The following is a 15117-nucleotide window of genomic DNA, read 5'->3' on the forward strand; positions in this document are numbered from 1 at the left end:
AAAACCCTTCAAATACCACAATGTTTTCTTTGATGTATTTAGAAATAACTTTGTGGAGACACTGTCTATTCTAAAAGTGGTTTAAGTAATGCTGGACACAACTGCTACAGTAACTGAGGCAAGTTCTAGGGCTGTGGCAGCCTTCCTTCTGAGATTTGGTTCCCTCATGTCCCTGATTTAATTACTTCCATCTCTCTAGCTTCTAAGACTGTTCCCCAAGGACTCCATATATTTAATACCTTCTTCTGACAGGATCTTAAACTCAGAGAGCCCTCCGTTCAAAAACATGCCCATTAAAAACACACCAACCAAACAAAACATGCCCTTTGGGCTGCAGCCCCTCCTGATCCCTTCATGTCCATACTGCGACCTGCAGGGAGGCTGCCAAAGGAGTCCTGCATGCATAATGCTTCAATTTTCTTATCAGTTAGCCCCTCTTTACTCCTAGGCACCTGACTTTTACACATACCACTGTACTTAAAATGTTCTCTTGACTTTTGATTTTAATGTGTGGAGTTAGGTATCTTTGTTTCCTTTGCCTCTCAGAAATCATCCCAAGGAACTATAAGGATCAGTAACAGAAATACAAATTTCACCTTCATGGAAACTAAGAGATATCTGTAACATTAAAAGGTTGCCAATAGTCATGATTAAACAGGAGAACGCAAAATGCTGAAAAAGAACATCTACAGCTAACGATCTCAATGAAAGCTGGTAATGTTCTCTGAAGCGGCTAACTCATCCTAAAGACAAGAGCAGCAACATCCTACTGGGGACAGCACAACAGAATCCACAGGCTAATAAAATTAGGTGGGAGCTGGACTGTGTTTTGTATCAGAAAATGCCAGGTAATAGGCACACAGAGTGAGACAGTATCTTTATGAGGCAATATCTTAATATCTTTAACAGTGAGACAGGATAGAAGGTAGAAATTCTGAGTGGTAAGCAGCCCCAAAGCTGCCAATCTTCATGTAGACGGAGGGAGGAGAGGAGGGAAGAGGAAAGAAAGAAAAGAAAGAAAGAAAGGGTAAAACAAAACACATTGAAGCTAAATTCCTGTTAGCTTGAAATAATGCTCTAGACCCTCTCCCACATGAACCTCTTACAAATACTTGGTACAGGGAAACTAAATAAAGAACACAAATAAGAAAAATGTTGCCACCAATTAAATAAAACTGGTACTAACCAATGATCTAACCTTGATTTCAAATGAATTTATAAAGGAAATAAAGAGCTTAATGGAGTGATATAAGGAGCTTAGGGAAAATATGATAAGACAAGTTGATGATAAAAAAAAAACTATTCAAGTTCAGAAAAGAAATGGAAGAAATTTTCAAAACCAACACAGAAACGAAAGCCACAGTGGAACCTACAAAAGAAAAAGAAAAAAAAAAGTGCTACAACCTTGTGGAAGTAATGTGGAAAAAAGGATTAACAAAAGCAATCAAGGGAAATGGACAGAGCTGAAAATTGAGATGATAATGGATATGGAAGAGAACTGAGATCTAGAAAGTTCAATAACTGGTATCACTGAAGAATGAAACAAAAATAATGGAAATGAAAAAATATTCAAAGGTATAACCTGAGAAAGCTACAGAAACAAATGTATCTACAGACTCAACAGGCACCACAGTTCCAGAGAACCAAACACAGAACTAAGAATTATAGAAACACCAATGTAAAGGTATATAACGTCAGATACAAGGACAGAACACAGGGAGAAATCTCAGAGATTGAACAACTACATAAAATGCTAGTTATGGAGCTACTGTCTATAATGTTACCAAGAAGTAACAGGTTAGACAAGAATTTTAAAGTCAAACTTTAAAATGGACGCTCAAAGACAACAGACACTTTGATATACTCAGCAAATAGAATTTCTACAAAACCTTCTTCATAAAATGACTAGAAAACAAACTTCAACCAAAATTTGAATGCACAGTGATGTCTGCATCGTGACAGTGTAAGATATCCCTTGTTTTATCTCTCTAACCAAACAAAAGCACTGCCTCTGTGGTACTCAACATCACTGGCCAAGGGGCCTCAGGAAAGCCTTGCCTACAAGTGTACTGGTAAGAGACAGACAGTCTTCAGTACTGGTTGTAGAACCTACAGGCGATTATGGTTCGTGCCCCTCTTGGCTGTGGTCTGGGAGTGCCTGCGGAACAAGAAGTCAGTCACCTAAGAAGAGAAAACCTTTGTGGAAGTCCAGGTTTCCAGAAGAGAAGTTCCAGCACTTGGCTGGAGTAAAACAAAATAAAAAACCAAAAAGGTTTGGATACACTCAAGGAGGTAAAGAGAAGAGTTTGATTTTTCTGGCATCACTTCTCCAAGGCAGCAGAGTTGAAAGCTAAACTAGAGAGCTGGTGATATCTCCCACAGAAGAGAAGGACAGCTGGTGAATACATGCCTAGTTTCCATAACTGTGTAGGATGCTGTCAAAGATGTTCATTTCACTCTTAAAACATCCAGACCCAGAACATTCATCAAAGTGGAAGCTCCATGACTAAGGAAAGGGAGCAGATCTGGAGAGCGGCATTTAAGATTCCTGAAGAACTTTAAAAAAATTTTTTTAATGTTCACTTAATTTTGAGAGATACAGAGAAAGAATGCAAGTGGGAGATAGGCAGAGAGAGACAGACAGACAGAAAGGCAGACAGAATCCGAAGCAGGTTCCAGGCTCTGCACTGTCAGCTCAGAGCCCGATGAGAGGTCTGGATTCCTCAACTGGGAGATCATGACCTGAGCCTGGGTTGGACGCTCAGCTGAATGAGATACGCAGCCACCCCCTCCCCCGAGGACTTCAAAGGAGCGCAGGTCCTGCTGACTGCTTCTGGACTACACCAGGAAGCAGACCCATCTCACCATCAGATGTTCCCAACTGACCCACTGGCACTGGCACTGCACCATACACCCAACTCATACCCTCACATCTCCCTTCCACTCTGCTGCTGACTTGCTGTCCTAGGTCCTGAGGATAAGCTCTGGTAAGGAGGAACAGAGAAAACAGGCCACAGTCTGTGGGGAAAGGAGAAACCACAAACTTGAGCCGTAGCACCATCTTTAGGAAAAAGGAAGAGAGACCATTAGCAGCTAATGGTATACTGGAGGATAAAGAGAAGATACTTAAACTTCAGAATTCTACCACAAGAGGGAGCAAGAAGCATGAAGCAGTATCCATGTAATGTCTGAGGAAGCCTTGGAATTTACAGCAAGACTGATGAAAGGTATTTTTTATCCCGAAGATTGTTTGTAGAAATTGGGAGGTGATGGCTACTTTGAATGAGAAATAAAAATTTAAAAAACCCAAAAACAAACAATGCAAAACTCCAAGTAACCTGAAAAACTCAGGGAAACATTACATCACCAAAAGTTCACACTAATCCTCTAGTAATCAAATCCAAAGACATGAAGATCTACAATCTACCTGATAAAGAATTCTAAGTAGCTGGTTTAATGAAATTCAATGAGCTGTAAGACAATTCAGAAAGAATTCACTGAAAGCAGGAAAATAATAAATGATCAAAATGAGAAATTCAACAAAGGTAGAGAAATTATAAGAACCATATGGATATTCAGGAACTGAAGGATTCAATGAAGACAACAAAATAAAATGGCATAGTTGAAACCTAGTTTGAGGTGGAAAAAAAAAAAGATAAAAGAATGAAAAAGAGTAAAGGAAGCCTACACGACCTATGGTACCACCAAAAACCCAATATCCAAATCACTGGATTTCCAGAAGGGGAAGAAAGAGAGAAGGGGACAGAAAGCCTGCTTAAAGAAATATGGCTGAGAACTTTCCAAGCTGGGCAAGAGATCTGCATGTGCAAGTCATTAAGCTAACAGATCACCCCATTATTTCAATACAAGACAATTTTCCCCAAGACTCATTGTAATAAAACTGGCAAAAATTAAAGACAGAGAATTCTAAGGGCAACAAAAAAGGCGGGGGAGGGAGGAGACTATAACCCTCAAAGGAGCACCTGTTAGGATGTCAGATCTCAGCAAAAAACTTACAGACAAGGAGAGAGTGTGATAAAATACTCAAAATGCTTTAAGAAAAAAATTGTCAATCAAGGATACTCTGTCTGGCAAAGTTAGCCCAGAGAAATGAAGTACTTCCCCAAGAAAACAAAGCTGAGGAAATGTAGCCCCATGAGCTCTGCCTTACCAGAAATCCTGAAAGGAATTCTTCAAAATGAAGAACTTAAGTTTATTAACAAGAAAACATATAAAACTATAAATACTGATAAAGGTAAACACACAGTTACACTCAGATAACTCAGCACTGTAGTATGATGATGTGTTAACCAGCTGGTAACTAGAGTATAAAGCTTACAGGAGGTAAGCATCAAAATGCCAACACCTACTATAATCTGTGAGTGAACAATACACAGTGTAAGAAGGCAAACTGTGACATTAAAAACATAAAAGGTGGCAAGTAAAAGGGCATAGTTTTGCATATGATTGGTTAGTATCAGCATGAAATAGATTGTTATGTTTCATGGACGTCTCAGGGGAACCACAAAGCAAATACTTATAGCAGACTCCTGGAAAGACAAAAGGATACCACAACACATCAGCACGGGAGATCATCAATTCACAAAAGAACACAGCAAGAGAGCAAAAACAAGGGAACGACGGAACAACAAGAAAACAATAAAAGGGCAGTAGTAAAAGTCCCTACATATCAGTAATTATTTTCAATGTAAATGGACTGAAATTCTCCTACCAAATGGGTGAATGAATAAAAAAAAGCAAGACCCAACTATATGCTGCCTACAAAAGACTCACTTTAGCTTAAAGGGCACACATAAGCTGAAAGTCAAAGTATGGAAACAACAGTCCATGCAAGCGAGAGCAGGGTAGCTATATGTGTATCAGATAAAAAGGACTTTAAGTCAAAAATGGTAACAAGAGACAAGGTCATTACATGATGATAAAGGGTCAACTCATCAAAAAAACATAAAAGTTGCAAATATACATGCACCCAACCTTTGGGCACCGAACTATATTAAGCAAACAGTAACAGACTTGAAGGAGAAACAAGCAGCAATACACTAGCAGGGGGCTTCGATAGCCCACTTGCAGCAATGGATGAATTACCTAGACAGAAAATCAATAAAGAAATGGGATTGAACCACACCTTTGGCCAAATGGAACTAACAGATATACATTGGACAGGCCTTTCACCATTATAAACTCTTCTCAAGCATGAATGGAACATTCTCCAGGAGAGATTATCAAGTAAACCATGAAAGTCTTAGCAAATTTAAAGACACTGAAATCATGCCAAGTGTTTTTTTCATCCACAATGGTCTGGAACTAGGAATTGACAAGAGGAAAATGTGAAAATGTACCATAGGGTAGAAATTAAACAACATAACCTTGAACAACCAATGGGTCAAAAAAGTCAAAAGGGAAATAAATATGTTTCAACAAAGGAAAATGGAGACACAACATATTAAAACCTGCTGCTGCGAAAACCATTTCCAATACAGAACGTTAGTGATAACTTTCTATAGTAAGAAAGATCTCCAACATATTTTCTAACTTTTCACATCAAAGAACTAGAAGAAGAAGAAACTCAGCCCAAGTTTAGAAAAAGGAAGAGAATAACAAATACCAGAGCAGAAATAAATCAAATAGAGGCCAAAAAATTAAAAGAGAGCAATGAAACAAAGAACTGTTCTGAAATGATAAATTCGACGAACTTTTAGCAAGACTAAGAAAAAGAACTCAAATAAATATAGTATCTAACAGCAGGCAGAGCAGATTGATTCACCTACAGCACCTCTGCTGGAAAGTTAGTATGCGCTTTATTTTCTCTGATGCACTTAAACATAAAACAGGAGAATACAAAGCAATTAATTTTTCAAGAACTACTGATAATATGTAATGTGTATAATAAAACACTCTTTAAAACAAAACAAACCTCTTAACGAAATACCCACCTTCTCTCAAATCATTCTTTCCTTGGCTTTAATGACACGATCATAACTGTGCTGGTCTGTTATTTCTTTTATTCGTCCTCTATCTCTTGGGTGGACTCTTTTCTTTATCCCAACACTCAGGATGGTCACTAAGTATAGCTCTTAATTAAGCCATTTATCTTTTACACTCTCTTTTTACCAGAGATCTCTACTGAAGTCACTTTTTTCCAGACTACTCCAAAACTGTAATTCTCAGATTCTATGTTTCCTACACAGTTTTAATTTCTAGCCTTCCAAATGTTTATCAATGGGATTTCTGTTCCTTTGTTTTAGACTCAGCTATTAAAAACTGTGATGTAGGAGGTATGAGTCCTGCATTTTACAGATGGAAAAAACAAAAAACAAAACAGAAAAAATAAATGGTCTTCAATTTTCTACTAACACACTCCTACTACACCAGACAGGCAGGACTCAGATCAAAGTGTAGCTGATTCTAAAGGTCACTGCTAAGCTCTAGTCAATCCTCCTCCTAAAAAAAGAAACAAACAAAACACCCCCCCCCAAACTTAAAATTCATCCTAAAATATCTAATTAAAGTGCATCCAGTGGTTAACTTCATAAAGGACTTTCTTATTACCATGACAGATTTATGATTATAAAGATTCTGATTCTATCTCATGTGAGTGGAGGAACAAGCCATAATTAAATTCTGTGAGGAACATAAGTGGATGCGATTAAGGTGTAATTATGCTGCTATATACAAGCACGTGGCCTCATAAATGCACGAAACTACAAGTACCCTCCATCTTTACAAATTAGACTTCCTGTAAGAGGAATCCCTCTACTGATCAGCACTATACTATAGGGAAGGGTCAGAAGATCAATTACCAATCTAAGCCAAGCCTACTGAGTCGGGAGGAAAAGATGCCCAGCTCAGAAAACCATCCACACTTTCTGGGGTTTTGTAAACCGTGAATTTTTCTAATTCTCATTCTAAGGCCTACCTTGCTTGAACGACAACATATCCAATGATACCTCAAGCAGTGCCTGATTAATTAGAGCTCACCAAATAGTTGCATTATTACTGTTGTTGCTGTCATTTCAAAATAGCAATTTTAGGTTAGAGTACTGATACCACACCAGGACTTTTCAGTGCCAAGTCCCAGAGGACGATACTGAAAGATGCCCAGTGCTGGACTCTGATGATAAAGACCAACTGTTGGGCATTCATCCACAGAGCGTACAATTCATCAAAGGGAGAGAAAGGAAGAGAAATGGGAAGGCAATCAACCTTACTAAGCAAAAAAAAAAAAAAAAAAAGTTTAAATGAAAGATGGAAGAAACAAAAAGCAAAAAAGTTACTATGACCAGAATGGAAAATATATTCACTCTAACAATACTTTAAAAACCTATTAATTGGACTTTTCTTCTCCTAGTCACTTAATTCACAAGAAATTAGCTTCATGTCTAATACAACAAAACTATACACAACTATCTGTACAAACTTACCTTATTATTGCAAACATGGAATTGAAGTTCTTACATTCTCGACAATGAAGTGCAATTTTAATAAAATGTTTAATAATCTTCATTCGTTTGAGCTGATTTGGTTCAGTTAAAATCTCTGAAGCAACCCAGAATGTCTCCTGGTTAACAATGTCCTCAAACTCTTTCAAGTGAGTATTTCCTGTTTTGGAATCTAACTTAAAAAGGTCATCAATGTATTCAGTAGGTTCAATATTACGAAACAAATCAAAGTCCCTCATTGACAGCTGAGTGGCCACCTCAATGGTACTGAGCTGCAGCATGGACAGCTGACTTTCCTTGACTAGCTCTTGGGCATCTTCATCTGAACATAAAGTTTCTGTTTCCATGTTATTTTTTAAATAATATCTAAAAGGAAAAAAATGCTTTTATAAGTGATTTTACATTTATAAGAGGACTTTTCATATCACTTGTCAAAATGTGATTATATGGTTAATAACATTTTGTCAAAAACATTAGCAGGCTATTCACTTATAGATGAAATGGAAAATTAACATTTTAAGTGTTCATTTATTTTTGAGAGAAAGACAGAGGGAGACAGAGAATCCCAAGCAGGCTACATCAACACAGGGTCCAACACAGGGCTCAAATACATGAACCGTGAGATCATGATGTGAGCAGAAATCAAGAGTTGGATACTTAACCTATTGAGCTACTCAGGTGCCCCAGAAAATTAACATTATAATGAGAAGACCTGAAAGAGTAAAAATCATGTGGATAATGCCATGAACCTAATCATTTTACGAAACTACTCATACAATGTGTCAACAATGGTGTATTAGTAGGTACTATGTAAGTCTTTGTTCATGGACAGCATGAATAAACAACTATACTGAGACGTTGTTCCTACACTCATTTTCTTCTTCATTTCTGAATTCCCAAGAGGAGCAAAGAAGAATAAAAACCTGTACAAGAGAGAACCCTTACACTAACGATGTCTCCCTTGTTAAATACAAAACCTCATTCTAGCAAATGGCACTGATCAGCAGCCATAAAAAAAGACTTTTCTTTTTATTGCACCAACAATTCTTTATTATTTTCTAATATGCAACTTGATTCAAGCCTAAATTTGGGCTCATCTATTTTTTACAGTCCAGCAATTATACCTCTTCTTCTGCTGCTTTTATACTGATCACATGCCTGAAAGAATACTACAAACGTGTTGAGACCCATTACACTAGTTGATAAAATTATACCAAACATTATAGGGTGGGTTAACTCATTAATTCTTGTAACATTCCTATGGGGTAGTTTCTATTTATTATTATCTCTATTTTTTTGATGAGAAAATTCAGGCAGAGAAACTAAATAACTGGTCACACAGCCCAAGCTCGGATTGACCAGACTGCTGAGCACTCTGGTCTGCGCTCTTCAGCACCACGTGTCGCTGGCAACACAGAGTCAACCCACTGTCTAAACGGCATCCACGATGGGCCATGACTGTCAGGTTTCTAAGGGTTTTACTCTACATGTGAATCTAGAGTGACTAAAAAAAACATATTCTCAAAGAAAACCACCAGAATAAAGAACAAATGTACTACAGAAACAATCTTCTAGTAGATCAAATACTTTTCAGAGCTCATTTAAAAAAAAAATTAATAATGTTCCTGCATATTCACAGTAGGAAAACTACCCAGAAAAATAACTGTAAAAATTATGCCTTCTTTAGCCCCAAGTATATGTTAGTCTTATTAAAAACAAATTTATAATTTAACACATATATTCTAAAATACATATAAAGTTATGTATCATTTGGTTTCCTCTCTAGAAAACAGATTGAACTACATCAGTAGTTCTAAGATTTTATCTCAGTAGAAGGGCAAAAAGCAAATTGTCCTCTCTCTCCTCTCACTTTCAAGTAGTCCTTATGAGAGTTAATAACACTCTGAGATTCCATTTATGTAATTATGGAGACAATAAAAGCTGAAAAAAGAGAAATCTTACTTTAATTTTAGAGAGAATTCAGTGACCTTAAGACATGTTTCTACTTAAAATGTCTGTTTTTATACATGATCTTCAAAAACACATCTAGATAAGGGGGGATTAAGAAGTATAAAAACTTCCAGTTACATCTAAAGTACATTCACCTTCCATTGAGCTGAATTCTATCAGCTAATTTGGAGAACTGGTCCGGAAGTCTTCTCTGTTTTATGACACCCTCAGGAGTAACAGAAACTTCACAGAGAGAATATGTGTCAGACGCACCAGTCAAACCAAATTCATGAACAGCATGACAAACAACTTCTTTAGCTGTAGTGTCTTTACTGATGATAATGTAGCAACTTTGTTGATCTGCTTTGAAAACTCGTATAACTTGATCAGGAATATCTACATAAAAACAAAAATGTGCCTTGTTATTTTCAAGACAATTAAATTCTTCAAAGAGCAATTTAGAACAAAAAGCTTCCTCTGAACAGTGATACATACACTTCTATTCCAGGAGGTTAACAGAAATCACTGTTGCATTTATTGAAAAATGAATATATCTGCCTTTTCAGGTGATAAAATACTAATATATGTTCACAGAAAAAGACATACAAAAAATAAGCTGTTCTTAATGGAGGCACAGGACTCTATAATATATATTTTATTTATTTAAAAAATGTTTGTTTATTTTTGAGAGAAAGAGACTGATTGTGTATATCTGTGTGACCAGGGGAAGGGTAGAGAGGTGGGTAGAGAGAGAGAGATTCCCAAGCAGGCTCCGTGCTATCAGTGCAAAGCTTGAGGCAGGGCTTGAACTCATGAACAGTAGAGAGCATGACCTGAACTAAAAACAAGTCAAGTGTTTTAACTCACTGAGCCACCCAGGCAACCCCATTATATGTATTTTATACTTTCACATTACTCAAACCTTCAATGACGGACATTTAGGTTGCATATCTTTTATAATGACATTGTGATGAACCCCCCCCCTCCCTAATACATAAGCTTTTGCAGGCAATCTGATTATTTCCTCAAAGAAAATCTTAAAAGGATGGGGGAGGGGGGACAGGAGAGGAGAAGGAGAGAGAAAATTGCTGAATTAAAGGAAGACATGCTTATTTTTAAGGTTTTTGAAATACGCTGCCAGAGTGTTCTCTCCAAAAAGGTTATAATATTTTATCATCCTAGAATATAAAGAGAACAATTTTAGTTATATCTTAGTATTCCTTCTTTTTAAAATTTTTTTTAACATTTATTTATTTTTGAGACAGAGAGAGATAGATCATGAGCAGGGGAGGGGCAGAGAGAGAGGGACACACAGAATTGGAAGCAGGCTCCAGACTCCGAGCTGTCAGCACAAAGCCCGATGCAGGGCTCGAACCCATGAACTGTGAGATCATGACCTGAGCCGAAGTCAGAAACCCAACCGACTGAGCCACCCAGGTGCTCAAGTATTCCTTCTTTTTAAAAATACTTCTTGGTATTCCTTATATGTTTTTTTCTTATTTAATTTATGTTAATACTAGATAACAACACTTAGTCTACTATAAAGTGGCACATGTTTTCCTGTTTTTATGTTTATTTAACATAGCAAATTTTAAAATATTCCTATGGTTAAGTCTCAGTCAAATTCTGTGGTATTTTTCATTTTTAAATTTACTTCTGAGAGAAAGAGAGAGAGAGAGAGAGAGCACAAGGGTGTGAAACAAGTAGAGGGAGAGACAGAATCTAAAGCAGGTGCCACGCTCAGTGCAGAGCCCAACGTTGGACTCAATCCCATGACCCTGGGATCATGACCTGAACTGAAATCAAGAGTCAGATACTCAACCGACTGAACCACACAGGCCCCTTACCTTTGTGATTTTGGCTATCAGTAGATAAATCCTCCCTCAAGATAAATGTTCATATGATATGCACAAATAAATAAGGATACTATCCTTCCCATTCTACCTTATTTTATTTTCTTGTTAAACAATAATGGCCCAAACTTCCAGAACAATGTTCAATATGATGACCCTGGCCTAATAGTTAATATAAATCAGTGTGAGTAAAAAGTGATTTGACAGCAGGAACACATGCTGTATTTTCCCCTAATATTACTAAGTATTGCTTTCAAATAAATATAAATAACCTGAAGATTAAGTTAATATTTCTCAAGATCCTAAAATTATTGTTACAATATTTTTATTTTTTTCTCATGTTTATTTTTGAGAGGGGCGGCGGGAGAGTAGGAAGGGCAGAGAGAGAGAGAGAGAAACACAGAATCTGAAACAGACTCTAGGTTCTGGAGTTTGTCAGCACAGAGCCTGATGCGGGGCTCAAATTCACAATCTGTGAGATCATGACATGAGCCAAAGTCGACTGCTTAACCAACTGAGCCAAGCAGGTGCCCTAAAATTGTCTTTTTTTTTTTTTTTTAAGAAAAATGTATTTAAAAAAAATTTTTTTATATTTATTTATTAATGAGATAGAAACAGAGCATGAGTGGGGAAGGGTCAGAGAGAGAGGGAGACACAGAATCTGAAGTAGGCTCCAGGCTCTGAGCTGTCAGCACAGAGCCTGATGTGGAGCTTGAACCCATGAACCACAAGATCATGACCTGAGCCGAAGTCGGACGCTTAATCAACAGAGCCACCCAGGCGCCCCTGGCCAGAAGATTCAAATGAACATGTGAGACTATAATTCCAGGAAAAAGGAGTCTTAAATGTTCTGGGTCCACTGTCAAGTTGCAAGCAGAAAACTTTATATGTTCAGTCAAGTCTCTTTTACAAGACATATGCAACAAACTGCCTTTCTTGCTGTATGCAAATATGAGTCACCAAAAGCATTTTATTTTGTTCATATTTCTTTGCAATAAGACAATCCTTCAGTTGCTGACATCAGGTTTGTAAACCTACAAGGCTTAAGGTTAGGCTGTTTTATGATCCACCCAAATTGAGATGCTTCTCTACCCTTGCCTAGAAAATATTTTCAAGTAGATGGAAATTCCAGTTGCTAAGACAAAGACAGTGAACAAAAGGTTTTCATTATCCCCTTGAATTCTAAAAAAAAAAAAACCATCAACTTATTATTGTTACCTGTACTGTTCCTATCTGCTTTACAAAAGTAGGCCATAGGTGTCTGAGGCTCTAGAATTGGAATAGCTTACTAGGTCTTTGGAGACTGAGCTTTTAGTCAGCAGGACTGGCTAACCTTGAAGGAAGGGGGAGATGCTCTGATCACTTTTATTAATTTCTCCAGAGAAATTTATTCACAAAGACAAGCTGGGAATCTGCACACATTTCATTTTCCTATCTTTTGTTTCCAACATACTATCAACACCTTCTGGGAAGAAACTCAGAGTTGTTTATCTTGCTAAACAGTTAAAAAAAAAAAAAAAGAGCCATACTCTCTTAAAATGATTTGTTTCCCATGTGAAGGCCAAACTGTGACATAATCACATCACATAAAAGGGACCTAGCATTATGAATGGGTACCTCTAGAACAGATCCATAAAAGTTAGGATTATCCAAAGGGCAGCCAGCCCTTTATCCAAACCCTGATAAACTGGCCAGGTAATAAATGCCAACGTGGAAAGTTACTTGGAAAAATGTTAGAGGAAGACATTTCTTTGTAGTGCTATCATTGTCAGGACAAATCTTTTTTCTCTTTTAGAGTTCTTACAGATAAAAAACATCCATATTCTTCACCAACATGTTTGCTGTCAAGGGGACATTATACATGTCAAATCTAGTATTTAACACACAGCAGATACTCCAATGTTAAACAATCAGATGAGTGGTAGACATGAGGTTAGAATAAAGTTTAATCAAGAAAAATAATCCAATTATTTCAAATTTTAGCATAAAACGAGAACGCATATAAAAATATGGCCCCAAAAGAAGAAAACAGGTAGTTAAAGAGACTCTTGGTGGACAACAGCATTTATTAGTCTGAGAATATATAGTTCATTTTTTAAAAATTTACATAATAGATAAATAATTTCAAGAAAGGCAATCTCCAATAGCTGGCCTTCCAACCCAAAGAAAAAATTTCTAGAATGCTAACAATAATAAAAAATAAGATACTTGAGGGGAAGCATGTATTGACCCTGATGTTACAGTAAACATGGGAGACCTTTTTAGGTAAGATGATAATAAAACAAAACCAAAAGGCTGCCTCTTGATTCTACTTTACTTTTTTATGTTTATTTATTTGTTTCTGACAGAGACAGAGAGAGAGGAGGAGGGAGAGGGAAGTAAAGGCAGTGCGAGAGGGAGAGGGAGAGGGAGGGAGGATGAGAATGTGCATACAGGGCAGAGAGAGAGAGAGACAAAGAATCCGAAGCAGGCTCCCTGCTCTGAGCTGTCAACACAGGCCCAACAAGGGGCTTGAACTCACTAACTGCAAGATCATGACCAGAGGTGAAGTTGGAACCTTAAGTGACTGAGCCACCCATGTGCTCCATCTTGATTCTACTTTAAGATGCTAACTGCTGAATAAATATTTAGGGAGTGCCTGTTATGTGTCAACAGTGTTCCAAGTGATGAAAAAACAGTAATAAATGAGATGGGACAAAGTTTCTGCTCTTACTGGAGAGAATAAGTGGTAGGTCATGAACAGACAATCTACATAGTGAAGAGTTTCACTAAGAAAACACAAGGTAGTTGTATAACAACATAGATCAAGAATTGGCACTCTTGTTCTATAAAGGGCAAGACAGTAAATGTTTTAAGTTTTGCTGGGCAAGAAACAAAACATGATTTTTAAGGTGTATATACAAAACAAAAGAGAAGACAAAGCTCCATAAAACTTTTGACAAAAATTTGAAATGTAATAATAATGCAAACATAAATGTAAAGATATATAAGAGATTTAGTCAACACTGTAAATGTCCACCAAAAGGGGAGTGGTTAAATGAAATGCCAACAGCTGTTTGAAAAACTGTGGTAGAACAACACATTCTGAAGCAAAAAAGTATTCAAGGTATATTGCCAGGTGAGATGGGTAAGTAGAAGAGAAGGACAGTGTATCATTTGGGGTGCAGAGAATGTGAATACATTTTTATTTGCACTGACATTTCTGGAAGGATATATGAAGAAATGAACAATTGTTAATTCTGGGGGATGGAGACTTATATTCTTTCCTTTCTCTGCATTAGATTTTTTGAAATTTTTGTTTCTTTAAAATAAAAAATTACTTAAAATAACTCAAGACTTGTAATGCTGACTCTGAAAGTTTTCTAAGTATTAAAGAAATCAAATAAAAGGCTCATATTATTAAATGAAAAAGAGGTTAAACAAAAAGTTTCATATGCAGACTCGGGGGGGGGGGGATTCCAGTTTCACAATCCTTTGGTCACACTCTGAATTCTTTTAGGCCTCATCTAACATTAGGTCAAAAATTCCCCCCAAGAGTTTGCAAGTTATAGAACAGCATGCCTACTGATTCTATAACCATAAAAATATATGTATTCAAAGAAAATGATGAAAAGAATACACACCCATTTACACTGGCAAGCTTATCAGTGGGTAGAAAAGTTCTGGTTACTATTTTATTCAATTCTGTATCATGGGAATTTTTAAAAACAATACACCACTACACAGAAACATAAGTAATGGAATTCCACAGTTTTCAAGATACTTACAGTAAAAACCAACAGCTGTAGGCAGCAAAAACAAAGCAAAATCACAGAACAGTCAGCAATCAAAAGCAAACTATTAACAATTCTGTA

At 36.9% G+C, this 15117-nt stretch overlaps 1 protein-coding gene across 6 annotated transcripts in view; it reads right to left on the reverse strand.

The window, feature by feature from the left end:
• RAPGEF6 (Rap guanine nucleotide exchange factor 6) overlaps positions 1-15117 on the reverse strand; it is a 188897-nt gene that overhangs the window by 32517 nt on the left and 141263 nt on the right. For all 6 annotated transcript variants that reach the window (XM_029941860.1, XM_029941857.1, XM_029941858.1 and 3 more), the window contains 2 exons: positions 9566-9806; positions 7443-7826 (listed from right to left, as the gene is read on the reverse strand). In XM_029941860.1, coding sequence (XP_029797720.1) covers positions 7443-7826; positions 9566-9806 — 625 coding nt within the window. The remainder of the gene's footprint in view (positions 1-7442; positions 7827-9565; positions 9807-15117) is intronic.

This window comes from Suricata suricatta, chromosome 6 (genome assembly GCF_006229205.1).
Source record: "Suricata suricatta isolate VVHF042 chromosome 6, meerkat_22Aug2017_6uvM2_HiC, whole genome shotgun sequence".
NCBI classification, from domain to species: domain Eukaryota; kingdom Metazoa; phylum Chordata; class Mammalia; order Carnivora; family Herpestidae; genus Suricata; species Suricata suricatta.